Source organism: Schistocerca gregaria, chromosome 4, assembly GCF_023897955.1.
Source record: "Schistocerca gregaria isolate iqSchGreg1 chromosome 4, iqSchGreg1.2, whole genome shotgun sequence".
Taxonomy (NCBI): Eukaryota; Metazoa; Arthropoda; class Insecta; order Orthoptera; family Acrididae; genus Schistocerca; species Schistocerca gregaria.
Genome location: NC_064923.1, coordinates 495,235,852 through 495,256,310, shown reverse-complemented (window position 1 = coordinate 495,256,310; position 20,459 = coordinate 495,235,852). Strand labels below are relative to the sequence as shown.

The window sequence follows — 20,459 nt, the reverse complement described above, 5'->3', positions numbered from 1 at the left end:
TCAGCTGAAAACTAAAGCACGAAAATAACTAACGACTGCAACACACTGAAAACTCTCTAAAACACAGCGAGCGAACGATTACAAAAGTTTATTAAGTCGTTATTTCGCCACAAACGGCACGCAACACCGCTGAAATCTATTAAATTTAATAACTGTATTACAGAGCACAAATAAGTTTGTCAGTACTTAGCTTATAACCACTACAGCTGCCAATATATGCTGTATGTATGCAGACTGAAGCCACGAATGAAAATTTGTACCAAGGGCTTGTTACAAACTTTCATTCATTGCTTCATTTGATTAGAGCACCTATGCCTGTGTTTCTGGCAGGGTGCTCCATTTCATTAGATGCTGATGTGCTATTGCAATACAGTAAGAGAGCATTTGCAATGCTCTTTAAGTTTAGGAGGAATACCACATGGGCTGGGGCACGAGTGGAAATTTGGACTAAGGAAGGAGGTGTGCTAGGGTAGTTTGTGCAGTTGTGCAAAGCCTCTGTGCCATAATGGCAAAGTGGTTAGCTCATTTGCCCAGTGAATAGGTGACCCAGGTTCGAATCCTGGCCTTGGTACAAACTTTAATACGACACTTCAATCTGGAAATTAAAATGTTTCTTTGCACTATCTCCCTACTGCAAGTGGTGGATATGTTGAAAAGATCCTTATGTGATTGCTAAGGCTGTTCATAAAGGATGGGCTTACATGTGCAATGCTGATACAAGCTGTGGTGTCATTTGTTAATAGAAGTTGTTAACTATTATTAAAAAAACTTCTTTACAAAATTCTTACAGTTTTCACAATAAGCAATACTATTTGTTCCACTCTTCTAGTGATGTTTGATTTTACTTTTGACGAAAGTGCATATTTATATGGCTTTAGGAAATGGTCACTGTTAATGTAGGAATGTGTGTCAAAGGTGATTGTGTCTCATGGGCAGCAAAAGGGCTGCGCCCCTGAATTAGCCATCTCCACTCGTACTGTGCAGAAAACTATCTCCTGTAACAATTAAATACGATAAAGCTTTTTTTTGTTGTTGACCTACATACTACAATTGTACTCAGCAACTTACCTGAGATTGTGTACCAGAGGACAGATCTTGTAATACTTTCATGATCTCCTAGGCCCCCTCCCCACAAAAAAGGGAATCTTGAAGGGAACAGCTGTCAATGAACTCTTATGTACGGTTTAATCTATTTGATTTGATGGCTGTGGTCGTTTCATAAGAATGAATAAACAAAAGAAACATGTGTGACTTGTAATTTCCTGGGAAATGCGTTGGTGTGATTTCAACAAAAAGCCTCTGTGTTGCATAAGCCTTTCTCGTAGCATCTGTCATTGAAATTGCATCATTGATGCTGTTACTACTAGCAAAGAAAATTTTGATGAAACTCACAGCTCTCTTTTCAGTCTTTCATATCCCTCTATTAATATTAACTAATAATGGTCCAACGAGCAATATACAATAATAAGCCCAAGAGCATTTTGTTCGCATTCTCCATCATTGTTCAAATAATTTAATTAGGGTTTGTCCATTGAATCAAATCTGGCACTTGCCTTTCTTACAGCTATCACTGAAGGAGTTCACAAACTGCTCGCCCAGTGACTGCTTGCCTCAAAGCCACTGGTGTTGTCTTCTAAATAAACAACCATAAGCTTTAAGTTGTGCTCTTGATTGATTGTGATTTTTATTTCATCACTGTTCAGTGAGCAATACTCTAGAATATTTTCATTTGAAAAATCTTGGGCTTGTCAATAGAATAAATCTACTAAGTTTCTCTTCAATGATAGTGTTTATAGAACCTTATGAACCAAATAAATATGATTCTGAAAGTTTAAGGTTGATCACACAAAGGAAAATGAAACAGTTTGGCTGAGGAAGCTGAGAGAACTTGGTATCAAAGAATAATATAACAACAGCAATATTCTAAAATATTTATGGACATGAATAACAGGGTAGGAGGAAGAATGAGCTGACAGAGTTAAGCCACTATGTAATTCTTACAACATATTATGTGTTAAACAAGGCTGTAGAGGGCATAATTATATCTCCAATGTTAGCAGATGAGGCAGTTCTACTATTTATATGGATTTTTACCATATCCCCTACTAAGCTTTTGCCAAACTGTCCTGCGGAACTTCACAGATAACAACATTTCCTTTAAACAGTGAACACTGACAGAAATACATTACAGAAAGCTTACAATCTAAACTGACATTCCTTCTGAAAGTGATGGTAACTATGTCCATCACAATTTTGTGTTCATATCAATTTCAAGATTTTTGTACTGATTTAGAACAAGAAGATTATTTTTCATTGATGCTGATGTTATTGCAACTATAAAATTACATGGAGACAGAATGGTTGGCCATTAACTACCTTCAGGATGCAAAATTTCAAGTAATGCAACAGACATTCTAGCTTTTGAAACGGTCCATCTTTGTGGAAGAAAGAGTGATTAGAAAGGGGGGCAAATCACTTAGCTCACAGGTTGAGGGATCACATGGGTGATCCCCCAGATATTGGGATCTGACTGACGATATCTCTCCTTTTAACAGCCTGTCCCTTCTTCCTACCTGACAAAGGAACAGTTTCAAAAGCTAGGATAATACATCTTGTTACTCACAACTTACAATTTTGCCTATTCAAGGTAAATACCAGACAGTCATTCTTTATTCCATCAATTCTGTCAAGGAAATTTTCCTTTTGATGCAATTAATCATCTCTCAGCATTCTTTTGAACTGAAGCCTTCATGTTCTGATGGCTACTCTCTTCTTGATATTCTTGGTTCTTTGTTCCAGTTCACAAGTTGTCCTTACCCTATCACTGAAAATAATGTACACTTCCTCATGCTGACAATGTCAATAACATTGGCAATGTTGACAATTTATTCTTTAGTATACATTTTGTATGTACATATACTCAACAAATACAAAAATCTTATGAACAGAACAGTAAACTGTTTCACTGCTTTCAATAATAATCTGAACCACTTCGATAAAACACATGAATTTATGAATAGTCAATAATTTATGTGCTTTCACTATTAGAGTAGTTTGTAACAACTACGTATGTGAAATATGTTCTCCACGTGTCAGGGGAACTCATGACTAGACATCGTCTGTCGCTTCTAGGACAGCACCACTGTATGCTAGATCCCAGTAATGTTCTACAGAATGTTTTTTAAAATGTTCCCGTGCAAGTTTTTCACTAGGACAAACTTTGAATTTCATTTCCCCAAAATTTCTCTGTTTTACTGTTCCCTGAAAAGAAAACAAAAAATCCATTATTTATGTGAGAAGAAAAACAATTGGCATATTACATAAAGCAATAAATAATTTTTATGAACTAACATTTCCAGAAAATTCATCAGTACTAGCAACTAATAAACATAAGGGGCCATAAAAAAGTTTCCATTTGAAGGCCATACTGTCCAGAATCAGTATATCACGTGAACTCGCTGTGAACAATGAGGCAGTCATCCCACTGACACTTGAGGTATAAGAACAGCATGTCCTACTGTGTGAAGAAATCTGCACCTACCTGCTGCACATCATCGCTTGACAGGAATCATTGATGCTTTAAGGCTTTTTTTCTTTTAAGGAAGTGAAGGCATGATATTCACATGATGAATGATCAGGACTACAGGGCGAGTGTGAGTGTATCGCACCTGAGTTTGTCTAACTTCTGCATTATGACATTTGCGACAGGGAGATTGGTGTTGTTATGCAGCAGCACCACCGAAATTGGTGGATCATTCTACAATGGTGGTTTTCAACAGACACATTCTTCATTCTCTGATGGATGTCTATCGTCATTTGCCTTCGGCAACCAAGAGAAGAATAATAGCATGTGACAGAAGCACTCAGTAATAAAATTGCTATAGTTCATTTTTCTACATTTACTACATGCACATTTTGAAAGAAACAAATGCACACTAATGCCTTGCCTAGATGTCAGTGCTTATACACTTGTGCCAGAGTTGCATTATGTTACACATAAGCTGCTGCAAAGCCCTCTAATGTAAACTTTCTGATTGTCTCTTATGAAAAATAAGGCCTTAACAAACCATTATATTCCAACTAGGTTTCAGTGCAAAACTCTTCTCTATTTTATACTAGTTGATGATTAAAGTGATGAGGCTTGCCTTGAGTGTGTCTATCACAACAAGACAACACAGGAAATGTTGCATTCAAATCCAAGGCACAACCAGTAGCTGAGACACATTAGTCACTGGCGACTGACATTAGTGAACACAACTGAAGATGCCTGCTAAACATATAGCTTCTGGTCTATTCAGTTAAATGTGAAGACATGGAAAAACATGCAAAGAACCAGCAAAGGATCATCATGAGTTTCTGAGAGGCGCAGGAAAGATGTATTATACAATTAATTCATGTATTAATAAAAAAAAGGTACAAAACAATAAAATTCTTGGCGATCTCCGACTTTTCTCATCGTGACTAATTCATCACATTTTCAGGGGTAAGGCTTGGTAGACAATTTCAGCTTTGTACACAATACCTTAAGTGACCTAAGTCTGTTGCCAAAGTGATGGTCTTATTTGTGCATGTCACCTGGCCTTCAACCTGCTGGGTCAGACATCAGACATCAAAACATAGTAGCAATAAAAGCCACTATTAATGTTGAAACATATGTTCAGAGACTTTACATTACAGAACAAAGGTTAGTAAGATTCATTATCAAGTGACAGAAGATAACACCTACATACTGGATAGTTGAAAGTCATCCATGTTACTGATAATGTCTCAGCATAAAGAGAAGAAGTAATCTGGTGTTAATATAGTAATTTAAGTGAGTTCTTGCATTCTTCCATCAGTTATTGTTTTTTTCTGTATGTTTCATGTCATGTTCTACAGTGGTACGCAGTAAATCGCTGTGTGTCAACTTCTACAGTGTTTCATAATGTCACATTGTAGTCGTATCCAGTATAGGTATCAAGTACAGGTGGCAAAATAACAAATTTTTATGTTTCCCTGACTAAATCAAATGAGATTTTCATTAACTCTGCCTTAGAGGACACATCCTCCCTTTCTGATAACGATATAAATGGCCCAAACTGTGTCGTCCAGCTGGTCTCCTTGTGATAATGAAACAAAAAATGCGAACAGCACACACCACTTCTATGCAAAGTGACACTCCCATTATCTAAAATTCTTTACTGGAAAAAAGAGAAGAGAATCTGGTAGAACAGGTTTGTAAGTGCGCCACTAGAAAACAAACACACTTGCATGATTTTTGTGTTACATAGTTGCCTGTTTTGATTGTGAATGAAGGAATCTGAGTGTGTTAGAGTCAAGCAGCACTTAATAATTTGCTTTATTTATTAAGGCACATACAATGGGCCATAAAAATTGTACATTCTGACAATATATCATGACAATGTCGCTTGGCAACACTGCAGCCATATGACTGTAACATTACCAGCCAGTACTGTCCAGCAATATATTTCCAGGCCAGAAGTGTTTACAAAGCATCACAGTATTTCCACAAAATGAAAGAACGCAAGCAGTGGAACTGAGTGTGGCTCTACAGCTTTTCCGCCACACAAGAAATCAAAGTTAGAAAGAAGAAGAGGAATCAGGCTTCAAGGATGCAAATACAATTAAATTATTATTATATAATTAATATTATATATTTATATTATATAATATTAATAATATTATTATTGTTATTATTTAGGGAAGTGGAATGCTTCAAAAAATTTAACTAATGAACTGATGCTGGAGACCAGATACTGAACTTTACCAGATGTTGAAACATGATTTCGACTATCTCATACAAACAGCTTGTCTGAGAATTTCTAAAACCAATACAGATATGAAAGAGTGTATGCAAGTTACAGCCCAACTGGAGGTAATCCATCAGTTTTTAGTTGTTCATGATTCATGCAGAAGTTTAAAGTACCGCTTTAAAGTTCACTATTCATCAACAAGCCTTATGGTACCAGAAGTGTGTACTGTAATGCTTTGGTAGAGGGTCTGAAATATTACTGAGCTTCTCAAACTATTAACCGTCCAGCAGGTGCACTGATTTTCGTAAAACGAGAGAGTGTGAGGCATACACTATACACATGTAAAGGACAGCTGTCTTTATGCTACCAAGGTATACCCATGTATGAGCAACATCACAGTTTAATTAAACAACAATAAAATAAACTTACATTTGATGAGCTAATCATTGTCTGATTAAACAATAATAAAATAAACTTTCACTGTATCACTCTGTTGCCGCGAACAGGTGTTACCACACTTTAATGACCCACTTTGTGCATTAAACAGCACAGTTATTTCAGTTCCTGCCCAACTCTTATTCGATTACTAATAGTAGTGCAAGCAATTGCTTCCTTAGGGTGTTGTACTGGAACCTGGGTCTACTGCTCACTTGGGCACATAACGACACAGCTTAACATTATGTTAGTTGAAGCAATAACGAAGGAATAGATGCAGGCTTGTAATTGTATAACGACAACAGAATGGTACAAAACAATGTTATTTGTGCTTGGTGCACGTTATACGTAGGCAATCCCACTCGAGGGTTCAGCTACTTTTGCTCTCCATATAATTGTTAATCTTGGACACAAACAAATTAACCTCTTGAAATATTTTGTATATTTCCATTTATCCATGTCTCACGGAATAATTTTTTGGGGTAATTCACCACTTAGTAAGAAAGAAATGATAGTACAAAAATGAGCAGTAAGAATAATATGTGGTGTTTACCTACAGATGTCACGTAGGTACCTCTTTCAAGGAAACAAACATTCATAATACATGCATATGCTAATGAAATTCATCACAAATAATCCATTACAGCTTGATAAGAGCAGTAAGATCCACACCTACAGCACTACAGGAAAAGATGACATGTATTATCCATTATTAAAGGTATCAGTGGCTCAGAAAGGAGTTCAATATGCAGCAACAGAAATATATGAACATTTCCTCAATAACATGAAATGTCTGACGGACAGTATAGCAAATTTTAAATCTAATCTAAAGTCATTTCTCCTGACAACTCCTTCTGCTTCATGGATAAATTTCCTTTTAAAACTGGTAGCTTGTGCATTTAAATAATAATAATAATAATAATAATATTTATAATAATGTGTTCATTAATGTTAACACTAATTTTGTATTCATATCCTGTAAACTGGCTCGCCCCACATCATTTTGATAAAAGAATTGTTCAAATGTTTTATAGAACATGTAATGAACTTTTACTAAGAGAAGTTCGAAATAAGAATACAATCTTTTAAAATTTTATTTTTAATCGCCAGCACTATCAATGTGTGTTTCAAGTATGTCTCGAGATAGTATGAACATCATGGCATCAAATGTAAACCATTTGGATGAAGAGCCATCTATGACTTCACTCCTCTTACACAATTTTTTGGTTCGCATCTGGCTTAGCTTCGAAGACTACAGAATTTTTGGTTGTGTGTCATCAAGGGTAATTCCGAACTCACTGGCAACAGGTCGTCAAATGATTTTTCATATTCTAATCTATATATACATTAATCTTGACACACCTCATGGCTCTGGTTGTGGATGAATCACATTTATAAAATTCACAGTTTCCTTATTTATCCACTTCTCCATTGCTGTAAACCACAAACTCACAATAACAAAACATGTGGCAATACAAATGCACACAAGAATCTTTCAAAGAATAGCAAATTCAAATTGTTTTCACTCATACCTATGACTGCAGTGCTGTTGGTGAGAGACGTAAGAAGCAGAGGTCAGAGACAGAGGAAAATATTTACAGACAAGGGTAGAGATATTGCCCTGCTATATGAAATATTCCCACCCTTGGTGAAGAACACTGGCAACCCCTCAGCAACTACCCGCAAAAACTGCCCAGCCATACTGCAGCCACACTGTAGCAACGTCGACTGATAGCAGTGCTACTGCATCCAAAATGGTCCACTTAGAAGCACATTTAGAAACACAACACAATGTGCCAAATGTAGACTGGCTATGTGTTGGGACCTGAAAATGTAGTGCTGTACAGACAGAACTGACAAGGCAAGGGATAGACACAGAACTGAAAATTATCCACATGTTAGGGGATGAATTTAGACATGGTCAAAATACTTTGACAGGTTTTGTTTTGTCTGGTTTCTAGTCAGAACACTAAACTGGCAGTCCAACCAACTGTAAATGAATTACAAGTATTACTGCCAGAGGGGGAGAAGCAGAGGGGGGAAGCAAGTTCCGCCTCCCTCTCACAAGACAGCACAGTGCTCTGCATTTCTGGGAAAGCAGAAGTAACACAACTGTCCGATGAATCACCGAACACTTCTCTTTGAGGATGTCCACATCGAAAATGGAGACCATGACGTGATTGTGCCAACAAAGACGTACAAAGGACAACTAAAACAAACAGAGAGTTATATATGCTCAGTAAACTAGATAAAAAAATCAGCAGTGACATACCTCAATGAGGAACTTCAGACTTTCAGCACAGGACAAGAGCATATAGAGAAACTCTGGCTCAAGTTTAAAAGAATAGATGACCACACACTGGAAAGAAATGCACCCAGTAGAACTGTTCATAATGGGAGAAAACCTCCATGGTATACTGTCACTATAAAGAAACTTCTTAAGAAACACAGATTACTGCATAAGACGTGTAAAACAAAACAGAGGGCTATGGATAGAGAGATGCTGAATGAATAGGGTTTCACCATCAAAAGAGCAATGCCTGATGCCTTCAAAGACTACTGTAGCAGAATATTGTCAAGTGATCTTTCACAGACCCAAAGAAATTCTGGTCACATGTAAAGACTGTTAGTGGCACCAAAGTTAGTGTCCAGGCCCTAGTGAATGAGACAGGAACTGAAATTGAGGGTATCAAAGCAACAGTTGAAATACTTAACTCCATTTTCAAATATTCTTTTACAAAGGAAAACCCATGAGAGTTGCCCCAGTTTAATCCTTGTACCACTGAAAAGATGAATGAAATAACTATTAGTGTCAGTGGTGTTGAGAAACAGCGGAAATCCTTAAATTGAACAAAGCTCCAAGCTCAATAGGAATCCCTGTCAGATTCTATACTGAATTTGTGGCTAAGTTGGCCCCTCTTCTAACTACAATCCATTGCAGATCCCTCGAACAAAAAACTGTGCCCAGTTCTTGGAAACAGGTACAGGTTGCACCCGTCTACAAGAAGGGTAGTAGAAGTGATCCACAAAACTATTGTCCAATATACTCGTTACTGATTTGTTGTAGAATCTTGGAACATAATCTGAGCTCAAACATAATGAAGTATCTCGAACAGAATGACCTCCTCAATGTCAATCAGCATGGATTTAGAAAATGTCGATCATGTGAAACACAGCTTGCTCTTTTCTCGCAACATACTGAAAGCTTTGGATCAAGGAAATCAGGCACACATACTGTATCTTGATTTTCAAAAGCACTTGACTCAGTACCACACCTATGCTTATTGTCAAACGTATGATCATATGAGGTACCAACTGAAATTTGTGACTGGACATGTTATCTTGAATGGAGAGTCATCGTCAGATGTAGAAGTAACTTCAGGTGTGCCTCAGGGAAGGTGTTGGCACACTTGCTGTTCATATTTGACTTGCAGACAATATTAATTATCAGGCTTTTTGCAGACGATGCAATTATATATAATGAAGTACTAACTGAAAGAAGCTGTATAAATATTCAGTCAGATCTTGATAAGACTTCAAAGTGGTGCAGAGATTGGCAACTTTCTTTAAATGTTCAGAAATGTAAAATTTTGCCCTCTACACAAAACAGGTAGTATATTATGACTATAATATCAATGAATCACTGTTGGAATTGGCCAATTCATTCAAATACCTGTGTGCAGCACTTTGTGGGGATATGAAATGGAATGATCACATAGGTTCACTAGTAGATACAGTAGGTGGTAGACCTCAGTGGAAAGGATATTTAACATATTCAGATGGACAGCACAAATGGTCACAGGTTTGGTTAACCCTTGGGAGAGTGTCAGAGATACTGAATTGGAAGACTCTTAAAGAGAGATGTAAACTGTACCGAGGAAGTTAACAAAGTTCCAAGAACTGGCTTTAAATGATTACTCTACGAATAAACTGTAGACCCCTACATATTGCTCACATAGGAATATTGAAGATATGATTGGAATAATTACTGCACACATCATATGTGAATTGAACAGGAAGAAACCCTAATAATTGGTACAATGAGACATGGTTTGCAGTACAGTTGCAGATGGTGTTATGAGAGTAGTGGACAATAATTCGTATTTTCACTTATTTCAAAATAAGAAAAGCAAACAATGAGCAACACACAAAGAGCATTTGGTAATGGCTACTGCACAATTACTTGCTGACACTGGCAGTGCCTTAAACAGAAATAGTTCAGGCCCAAACTCTACCAGTGTTTGATGCAACATCAATTCAAAACACCTGCCACTTAAAACTATCATGTTCAATGCATTCACATTATATTAACTTCTGAACTGTAGCTAGCAGCCAAATGCACACATTTTTTTGTTCTGAGCTGTTAGGTACAACAGCTGAGTACTATGTTGTATTACATGGTTGTTGGTTGGTTAGTTTAAAAGAGGGGAAGGTCATCAGCCTCTTGTCTCTAATAAAACATTGCCACAAGTATGAGAATTAAACAGATGAGACACATAACACAAAACGGAAAAAAGGGAAAACCACAAGAACGAAGGGGGGGCAACGGACACAAGGAACAAAAGAGGACAAGAAAACAACAGACGCTAGAAACAGAAGAGAGTAAAACAAGAAAGCAGATTACAGTGGCTGACCAGCCATGAGAATAAAAAGGAAAAGCCAGCCACTCTGCAACACATTAAAACCTCCACCCTAAGAGCACTAGGCTGGACGACACAGAGGGAGAAAGGACATGTGCTAAAACTTAGATTAAATGATAAAACCCGCCCTCACGAATAAAATGTAAAACTAAAAACCAGCCAATGAGGTGTTGCCAGATAAAATGAGTGGCAATGAGTCCGGTAACCCAAGATTTTGTCCCTGTGCAGTCAAAGTGGGACAGTGCACCAGAATATGGGCCACTGTTAAGCGGGCACCGCACCAACACTGAGGCGGGTCTTCACGGCGCAAGAGGTAACTGTGGCTCGCCCAAGTGGGGCCAATGCGGAGCCGGCAGAGGACAACTGATTCCCTGCGAGAGGCCTGCATGGAAGACTTCCACAAATTCGAGGTCTCTTTAAGAAACGCAGTTTGTTGTGCGTACTGTTATGCCATTCCGTCTCCCAAAGCCGAAAAACCCTACGGCATAAGTCAGAATGCAGGTCAGATTCAGAGATGCCCATCTCCAGAAGCAGTTTTCATGTAGCCTGTTTGGCCAGTTCGTTGCCTGGAATGCCGATGTGTCCTGGGGTCCACACAAACCGATCCAGGGCATAGATGGACTCCTGGATGGACACCACCAAAGGATGGTGATGGTAGCACTGGTCGATAGCTTGTAGGCTGCTCAAGGAGTCAGTACACAGAAGAAACAATTCCTCGGGACATGAATGCATATACTGAAGTGACAAGATAAGGCCACCAGCTCTGCAGTGAATACACTGCAGCCATCAGGCAAGGAATGCTGTTCAATATGGCCTTTGTGGACAAAGGCAAAGCCAACATTACCAACAGCCATCGAGCCATCAGTGTAAAAGCCATCGAGCCATCAGTGTAAACCACTTCAGAGCCCCAGAACACTTAGAGACTCGAGAGAAAGTGACAGCGGAGAGCCGCAGGGTTAACGGAGTCCTTAGGGCCACTCGAAGCACAAGGCAAAGCTTCAGCCTACAGCTACACCACCGAGGTGTACGTGAATGGACCTCGAGGAGAGGTGGGGAAGGGAAGGACTCAAGTTCTTATGTCATTATCTTTTCAAACTGGGCTTCACCAGATGATAAGCTATACCATGAACAAAAAACTGGTTACATCTGTGATAATTAAATTCAGAGGATAAAACTATTTCAAACTATCCCTGATGAAACTGATCATCTAGATACAATCTGCAATGAAACAGCACCTGTTAGATAATTCTGTATTTCTGCATTTTCAGGCAGAATGTGCAACTATATTTGCATTTATTGCAAAATGCAAATTTCTATCTGTTAGAAGCTTCTGTGTCACATGCACAACTGCTGACTTCATATCATCACTACTTTTCTACATAATAAATTTCAAAATTTGGCAAAATGTGAAAGAAGGGACTGCATTACTGATATTGCTTAGATGGTACTTATGCACAATGTCAGATGTTGCTGTAATTGCCACACTACTTCCATAAGAGACCTGCTCATCGTGTTCAAGTGCTGATTGTATGTAGAGAGCTGTGCTGGCAAGTCAATTTCTATAACAGCCAGTTGGAAAAGCAAAGGCACTTGGACGAGGAAGAAGAGGCTGTATCATCATCAAAGGGTAAGCCATCTGGAGTTTCACAATGGGGAAATAAAGAACGCTGAGCCTTGTAACATTGGAAATATAACTGCAGGTTGTAGATTACTGGAATTTTATCATTACAGAAGTGGTCAAATACGTGCAGAGAATCAATCATCACAGGTGACAGAACAATGAATCTGGTAGTTGCTCTAGGCCAGGATGGCTGGTCTATCAATAACAATTTTGCAGAGGCACTTATGACTGAGTCTGCTGCTGGTGACTGAACTTCCCAAATTACCTACTGCAGAGTCTGTAACTCATTTTCTCCTATAGGTGCCTCTGGATGTTAACTTCCCTTGTTACGAAATTACAGCCATTTCATTCCTCTTGGCCCCTGCACTTTTCTAGGAATTTCGTCTCAGTTGTGCGACTGGATTCGTGATTTCCTGTCAGGAAGGTTGCAGTTCGTAGTAATAGACGGCAAATCATCGAGTAAAACTGAAGTGATATCAGGTGTTCCCCAGGGAAGCGTCCTGGGACCTCTACTGTTCCTGATCTATATAAATGACCTGGGTGACAATCTGAGCAGTTCTCTTAGACTGTTCGCAGATGATGCTGTAATTTACCGTCTAGTAAGGTCATCCGAAGACCAGTATCAGTTGCAAAGCGATTTAGAAAAGATTGCTGTATGGTGTGTCAGGTGGCAGTTGACACTAAATAACGAAAAGTGTGAGATGATCCACATGAGTTCCAAAAGAAATCCGTTGGAATTCGATTACTCGATAAATAGTACAATTCTCAAGGCTGTCAATTCAACTAAGTACCTGGGTGTTAAAATTACGAACAACTTCAGTTGGAAGGACCACATAGATAATATTGTCGGGAAGGCGAGCCAAAGGTTGCGTTTCATTGGCAGGACACTTAGAAGATGCAACAAGTCCACTAAAGAGACAGCTTACACTACACTCGTTTGTCCTCTGTTAGAATATTGCTGCGTGGTGTGGGATCCTTACCAGGTGGGATTGACGGAGGACATCGAAAGGGTGCAAAAAAGGGCAGCTCGTTTTGTATTATCACGTTATAGGGGAGAGAGTGTGGCAGATATGATACACGAGTTGGGATGGAAGTCATTACAGCATAGACGTTTTTCGCCGCGGCGAGACCTTTTTACGAAATTTCAGTCACCAACTTTCTCTTCCGAATGCGAAAATATTTTGTTGAGCACAACCTACATAGGTAGGAATGATCATCAAAATAAAATAAGAGAAATCAGAGCTCGAACAGAAAGGTTTAGGTGTTCGTTTTTCCCGCTCGCTGTTCGGGAGTGGAATAGTAGAGAGATAGTATGATTGTGGTTCGATGAACCCTCTGCCAAGCACTTAAATGTGAATTGCAGAGTAGTCATGTAGATGTAGATGTACTGTATTGATTGGCTCACCACAAACAGCTTTCTAGCTAAAATCAGTATGTGAAGATGGTGAGCACCTTCTTTGTATAAATATTATGTAGTTATTATAGCAACATCTCACACTAATTCTGCAAAACGTTTGACTCATTACCGTATGAAAGCATATTAATGAAACTACAATCAAATGGGATATTAAACAAAACTGAGTGAATTGAGGATTTCTCGGTGAAGAAGACATAGCTTGTTATCTTGAATGGAGACGCATCAACAGATGTAGTAATAATTTCAGGTGTGCCCCATGGCCCTTAATGTGCATGTACATGTACATCAAGGACTTTGCGGAAAATATTTATAACCTTTTGCAGTTGATATGCTTAACTGTAACGAATACTATCTGACAAAAGCTATATAAATATCGAGTCAGATCTTGATAAGATTTCAAGTTGGTGGAAAGACTGGTAATTCACCATAAAAGTAAAGTTGTTCACTTCACAAAATTGAAAAACAAAGCAGTTGATGACTACAGTATCACTGAGTCAGAATTGAAATCAGCCAATTCGTACAAATATCTATGTGTAATAATTATGGGAATATGCAATGGCATGTTCAGAAAGGTCCAGTCATTGAACAAGCAAATGACAAACAGCAGTTCCAATGGAGAAATACCACCCCTAATTGGCTGCAGTATTTCTCCATTGAAACTTATGCACAGTTGTTGAGAGGCACCCATGTTCAAAACTGGAAGACTTCAGTTCATCGGTAAAATACTGCGATAAGGCGGTCAGCCTATAAAGCAGATTGCTCTCAGCATTTGTGAGGCACATACCATTTAGGACTGACAAAGAATACTGAACGAGTACAATGTTAAGTCAGTACGAATGGTCACCAGTTTCTTGTACATGCTAAAAAGAATCACAGAAATGCTGAAAAATGTGACCACCATAGTGATGTGCACTTAAGACGACAAAGAGAGAAGGAGATAACCTGGGGTGTCACCAACGCACCCTCCATCTCTGTCCCATGCCTCACTTTCCACGTGCTGCCTACCCTTGTAACTGCCAACACTGGGGGCACTATGCCAGACTGGTGTGTCTGCTTCTGACACTCCCTAGTAGAATTTATATGCCTGGGAAAATAACTCCATCACTTCTTAGTGTAATATTTGTCATGCTTGCTTTATGCCACCAATAATGAGCATTACAGTGGTTAAGTAACTTCACCATACATAAACTAACATGAAAATAATGCTAAATGTTCTCTGTGGCCCCTAAAGCAAACACTTACAGGGTGACGGGGCAGAATGACATTACTGTGGTACACTACTACGTGCCACACCTGCCCTCTTATGTGCACAAAACTGTAAGTAAGGAGTCTAAGAATGTGCTATGGCTCCTCCTTTCATCCCCGTAGGGTCCATGGATTAGACTATGAGCAGTGGGCACAGAAGCATTCATTCTTCACTTGTTCCATATGTGAACTGAATGGTAAGAAACCGTACGCAAATGATGCATGTAAATGTAGAAAATCTACTTAAGTTTAATGAACAACACTTGGGTACAACAATGTCTGTGCACATGCACATGACATACGTAAACATAGAAAAACTACTTAAGTTTCATGAAAAACACTTGGATGCAACACTGTGTGTGTGTGTGTGTGTGTGTGTGTGTGTGTGTGTGTGTGTGTCAGAGAAAAACAATGGATCCTAGCTCGTATTGTACGCATTACAATCCTTCACAAATAAGTAAGAATATCCACCAATGACATTTCCAAACTTCATTGTCTGCACTTACCTCCCACACTAACACACATTTGTTTGGGTGCTCGTTTCCTTCACTATCTTTCACAGTATCTTCTTCCCACTTTATCCTATTCAACATCAATCTTTTGTATTTCTTCTGTTGTTTAGCACCACCTTCCACAACTACAACATTACAGTCTTTAAAAAGGACTACACAACCTGTCATAAATAACTGTTTTGCATTTGTTTCAACTTTATATTTCTTTGCAGGATTTGATAATTCATTTACCCTGGAACAAAATAATGTACGAGATTAACAGTTGCAAAAAAGTAACAAAATCCCTTAAACAGATTAAATTAGATTTGAATAGCTATGATTTAATTGTTTTTCCTTTTAAATGTAAATGTTGTGTGACTAGGGCCTCCCATCGGGTAGACCGTTCACCGGGTGCAAGTCTTTAGATTTGACGCCACTTCAGCGACTTTCACGTCGATGGAGATGAAATGATGATGATTAGGACACCCTGTCCCTGAGCGGAGAAAATCTACGACCCAGTCAGGAATCGAACCCGGGCCCTTAGGATTGACATTCTGTCATGCTGATCACTCAGCTACTGGAGGTGGAGGTTTTTCCTTGTGATGGAGTGTTATAAAAAAGAATGACATGGTATGAAAGGGTATAGTTTAGTATATTTTACAAACGTCATGTACAATAATTTATTTCAAATATTAACTGCATCATTCACAGAAAGAGAATTTGCTTCCTTTTACAGGTTCTCCATTTGAAGTTTTACACTAATCTATGAAACAAAATATGTATGTCATTCTAATTTAATTGGACAGATAAAAAAATCTACTCATCAAGTGGCAGCAGAACACACACATAAGAGGGTTGTAATTAGGCAAGCTTTTGGAGAAAGTGGCTCCTCCTTCAGGCAGAAGGGTTGAAGAGGAAGGAAGAGGGGTGATGGAAAAGAATTGGAGAGGTATAGGAAAAGGAGTAGATTTTGAGATACTCATCCAGAACCTCCATTCAGGGAAGACTTACTGCATGGGATGAGAAGGAAAGACTATTCTCATCGTGTGCGGTCAGTGTCCCCTGACCTGTGGCTCTGGGTGACTTTCCTGAAAACTACCCCTTATGCTTGATCTCTCCAGTCCTTTTCCTTCAGCTGTCTTTCTTCCCTTTCAACCCTTCTGCCTGAAGGAGGAGAAACTGGCTCTGAAAGCTTGCCTAATTACAACCCTCTTTTATGTGTGTGTTCTGCCACCACTTGCTGAGTGGAATCTTTTTTCTATTCAATTAAATTATTTTGTCAAAAATTGACTGTTTTCGCTAGTATGTCACTGTAAGTTATTAAAGGCCAGTAAGTAGTATGAGACCAGCTACTGGTGAAACATACAAACTATAAAAAATTGTAAATGATAATTACATTCATGTCAGTGAGGTTGGATTAACACCAGACTCATCTACACAAATATGGAAATACAGCATATTTTATGCTATGTATCACAAATGTCTGAACTTTTTAAATAACAACAACTCAACTCAGCCCCATTTTATGTTGTTCCAATTATAATCCTAAAAACTAAGTAACTCTCCCTCCCCCAACTTACAAGGTTGAGAGCAGTTAATAGAAACAAACTCAAGATTTATGAAGCAAACATTTAATTTCAGTTTACAGATTGTATTTTTACTAAATCACTTATATCACAACAATAATAATATTAATTATCAGTTTATCATTATTATAAACGCTATAGCTGGCCACAAATGCATTATAAATGCTCAGTAAATTATTAATTAGTATAAGAAAAAAACCATAAAAAGTTAAGAGTGGAGTTATTTCAGACTTCGGCAAATACCAAGAATACAGTTCCTGAGCTGTGGTGTTTGATAGCCAGTTGTACCGAGTTTATTCAGCTAGTTCTTTGTTTAGAAACCCACCACACAATATTTACTGAAACCAGACTCTAAACAGCATATTACATATACATTGTTATTCCAGCAAACATAATGATCACTTTATAAATAGCTAGTTTGACACAGTAAATAATGATCTAAATATAAAGGAATACTGGCTATGACAAGCATAAATAATATTAAATACAAATGATATCAAAACTGGCATGGCCTTATGCAGTCAGAAAGAGTTTTTGGCCTATCTTTTCAAGTATTTTAAGAAACACCAAACATTACTGAGGACAGAGTAGCTACAATACCTATGTGAAATTTACAAAATAGTTCATATCTTTGGGGGTGTACTCAGAAACAAGAAACATTAACAGTATTTTAAACCTATAATAAAACTCGTCTTACCTATACACTGAAACAAAGACACCAAGAGTTGTGTCTTCCTTCAGTTTCCGTACTTTCTTTTCTCTTTTTTGTTCTGCTGTTAACTGTCTGGCAGCATTTGCTTCTTGGTGAGCTTTCTGTCTTTTTGCCATTTGTTCTCGGACATGAGCTTCAATTTTTGTGGGGTCCTGAACTGCTTCTGTTCCCAATACGCGCATGAGATTTGATATTCTCAGCTGCAGGCAAGGAAAAGTATAAAATTAAAAATAAATCAAACAAAAGTAATTTGACAGTTTTGAGCAATTCAAGCAAAACATGAAAGAGTAACACTTGAAACACATGCACATGAAGTAATATTTTTGTAACTATAGTTATAAACAGAAATATCAAACAATTTGTTTTAAGATGAAGAAGCATTTTCAAACTTACATATATTTTCACCATAACCTTTTAACTGGACATAACAGCTATATCATCCATGGCCTGCTCATTCTCAGTGAGTTCAACAGATATATTCGTCTGCAGCATTTTATAGCTGTAGCTAATAGGAATGATGAGCTTCAGGCTGGCAGGTATTATAATGCAATAGCTGATGCTTCCTCCACTATGCTGCCACTTGTCAGATAAAATAATGTTTTCTCAGCTAGTTGCAATGTTTTTACCAGCACACTTCTTGAGTCAAGTGACAAAAACCCTGCTTTTTGTGTTGTTAGTTTTATTTTTACAAGATGATGACCTTCAGCAATGGCAAAAAGGAGCCATTTATTGGACCCAGAGATATAATAGTTGCTTTTAGACAGTGATGACTACTTTGGTAACAGCTTTGATAGTCGGTAAGAGACAGATGGTGAAGAAAACGGAGAGTGATTTGGATTCAATTTCATCTTACAATCATGCAGTATTGCAACAGATGCCACAAAATGCTTTTGTGCATGTTAGTTCAGCTCGCCAGTACTTTTTGTTTCCTGGTAAGTGCATCATAAATGTGCCATTATTTTACAGAATGAAGCGCAAAACAACAACTGACCAAACAATTGTATGTGTATATCAATACATAGCTTTTCATCCCAATTTAGCAGCAAGGTCTACCTTTTGTTCCTGGCAAGACACAACATATGATGAAGTGAAGATTTTCTTCAAAGATTTGTTTTAACACACTATACAATTAATGAAATCTTGTGTTTGTGTGATAAAATAAATAAAAATGCATGTGTAACTATCAAAATTTCTATTAACAATTGAAGTAAGTGTCATAATACATTGAAAATATCAGGAAATAATGCAACAGAATCAAAAATCACGATGGGCTGTAAAATATATGTAGTTATAAAGGTACAAGCACAAAATAACTGGTTAACTTCATGTAAGGGTGAGCAACAAATAAACAAATAATAAAAGAAAAACTGCTGAAGATAGCACAGAAAACGCTGAAGCATGATTGCGTAAAGAGAAACCAAGCAAATGGTGTCTTGCGTAAGATGGAATATCTCTCCAATTTTTCTCCGCAAGCACGAAAAGAAAGATCACCAACATCCAAAGGATGTTTAATCTTCAATGAATTTTGCGCAACCCAGCACACCATTCTTTAGGAAAATGAAAAAAAGTTTCCTATCTTGGTCAAATTTCTTCACTTTGCGGGTAGTACATCATATGATCTCTTAGGTGCTGTGAGCAGAAAACTATTCAAATTTCAGACAGTTATGGAACATCAGCAATGCAGATTCACATCAGTTTACATGTTGATGAACCTTTGCTGCAGTGGAAAAGATGTATTGAATGGAGGCAATTTACTCCTTAAAAGTGTAGCATATTTGCTATCAATTTTTATAAACTACGTGAAAACTGTTCAGGATATACACAGGACTACATAGTTCATACTGGTAAGGACACATATTATGGCAGGCAGCAACCTAAAGAGAAAATAATTTCTTGCATTGTTTTGGAGCTTCTACATCTAAATCTACATCCATACTCCGCAAGTCACCTGACAGTGTGTGGCGGAGGGTACCTTGAGTACCTCTATCGGTTCTCCCTTCTATTCCAGTCTCGTATTGTTCGTGGAAAGAAGGATTGTCAGTATGCTTCTGTGTGGGCTCTAATCTCTCTGATTTTATCCTCATGGTGATTTGTTTGGAAAGAGTTATTGTATTTACTTTGACTCCTGGAACACTACACCAAGTTTCATCGACAAATTAGTAAGTAAGAATGCGAATGTTGATGGCACCATGTGGCAGAATACAAAGCAGTTCCCTGACTTCATAAAAATCACAAACTAAAGAAGTGTGAATATGTGATGGCCTACAGTAACAAGCAGATGCTGATGACACACTACAAGAGTGATGCTGTTTGGTCTGCACGTTACATGACAATTCATTTCCTGAAGTAAATTCAGAGAATGGCATCATAGAGCCAAGTGTTATCATGGATTTCAGTACAAATATAGAAGGCATGGATAGGAGCAATTCTCACCTGCAAAGCTATAAAATGGGCAGGAAGAGACTAAAAAATATTATCAGAATCTTTTTCATCATTTACTGGATGACGTGCGTATGCTTCAACGCATATATTCTTTAGAAAATCCATGGTAGTGAAAAA

The 20,459-nt window shown here is 38.0% G+C and overlaps 1 protein-coding gene across 1 annotated transcript in view; it reads right to left on the bottom strand.

Moving 5' to 3' along the window:
- Positions 1–2,652: 2,652 nt before the first annotated feature.
- The window catches only part of LOC126267181 (U4/U6 small nuclear ribonucleoprotein Prp3), a 51,615-nt gene continuing 33,808 nt past the window's right edge, over positions 2,653–20,459 (bottom strand). Inside the window, exons 10-12 of the mRNA XM_049972144.1 lie at positions 17,886–18,100; positions 15,618–15,855; positions 2,653–3,261 (exon numbers count right to left, since the gene is read on the bottom strand). Of these exons, the coding sequence (XP_049828101.1) occupies positions 3,109–3,261; positions 15,618–15,855; positions 17,886–18,100 (606 nt within the window). The 3' untranslated portion in view covers positions 2,653–3,108. The remainder of the gene's footprint in view (positions 3,262–15,617; positions 15,856–17,885; positions 18,101–20,459) is intronic.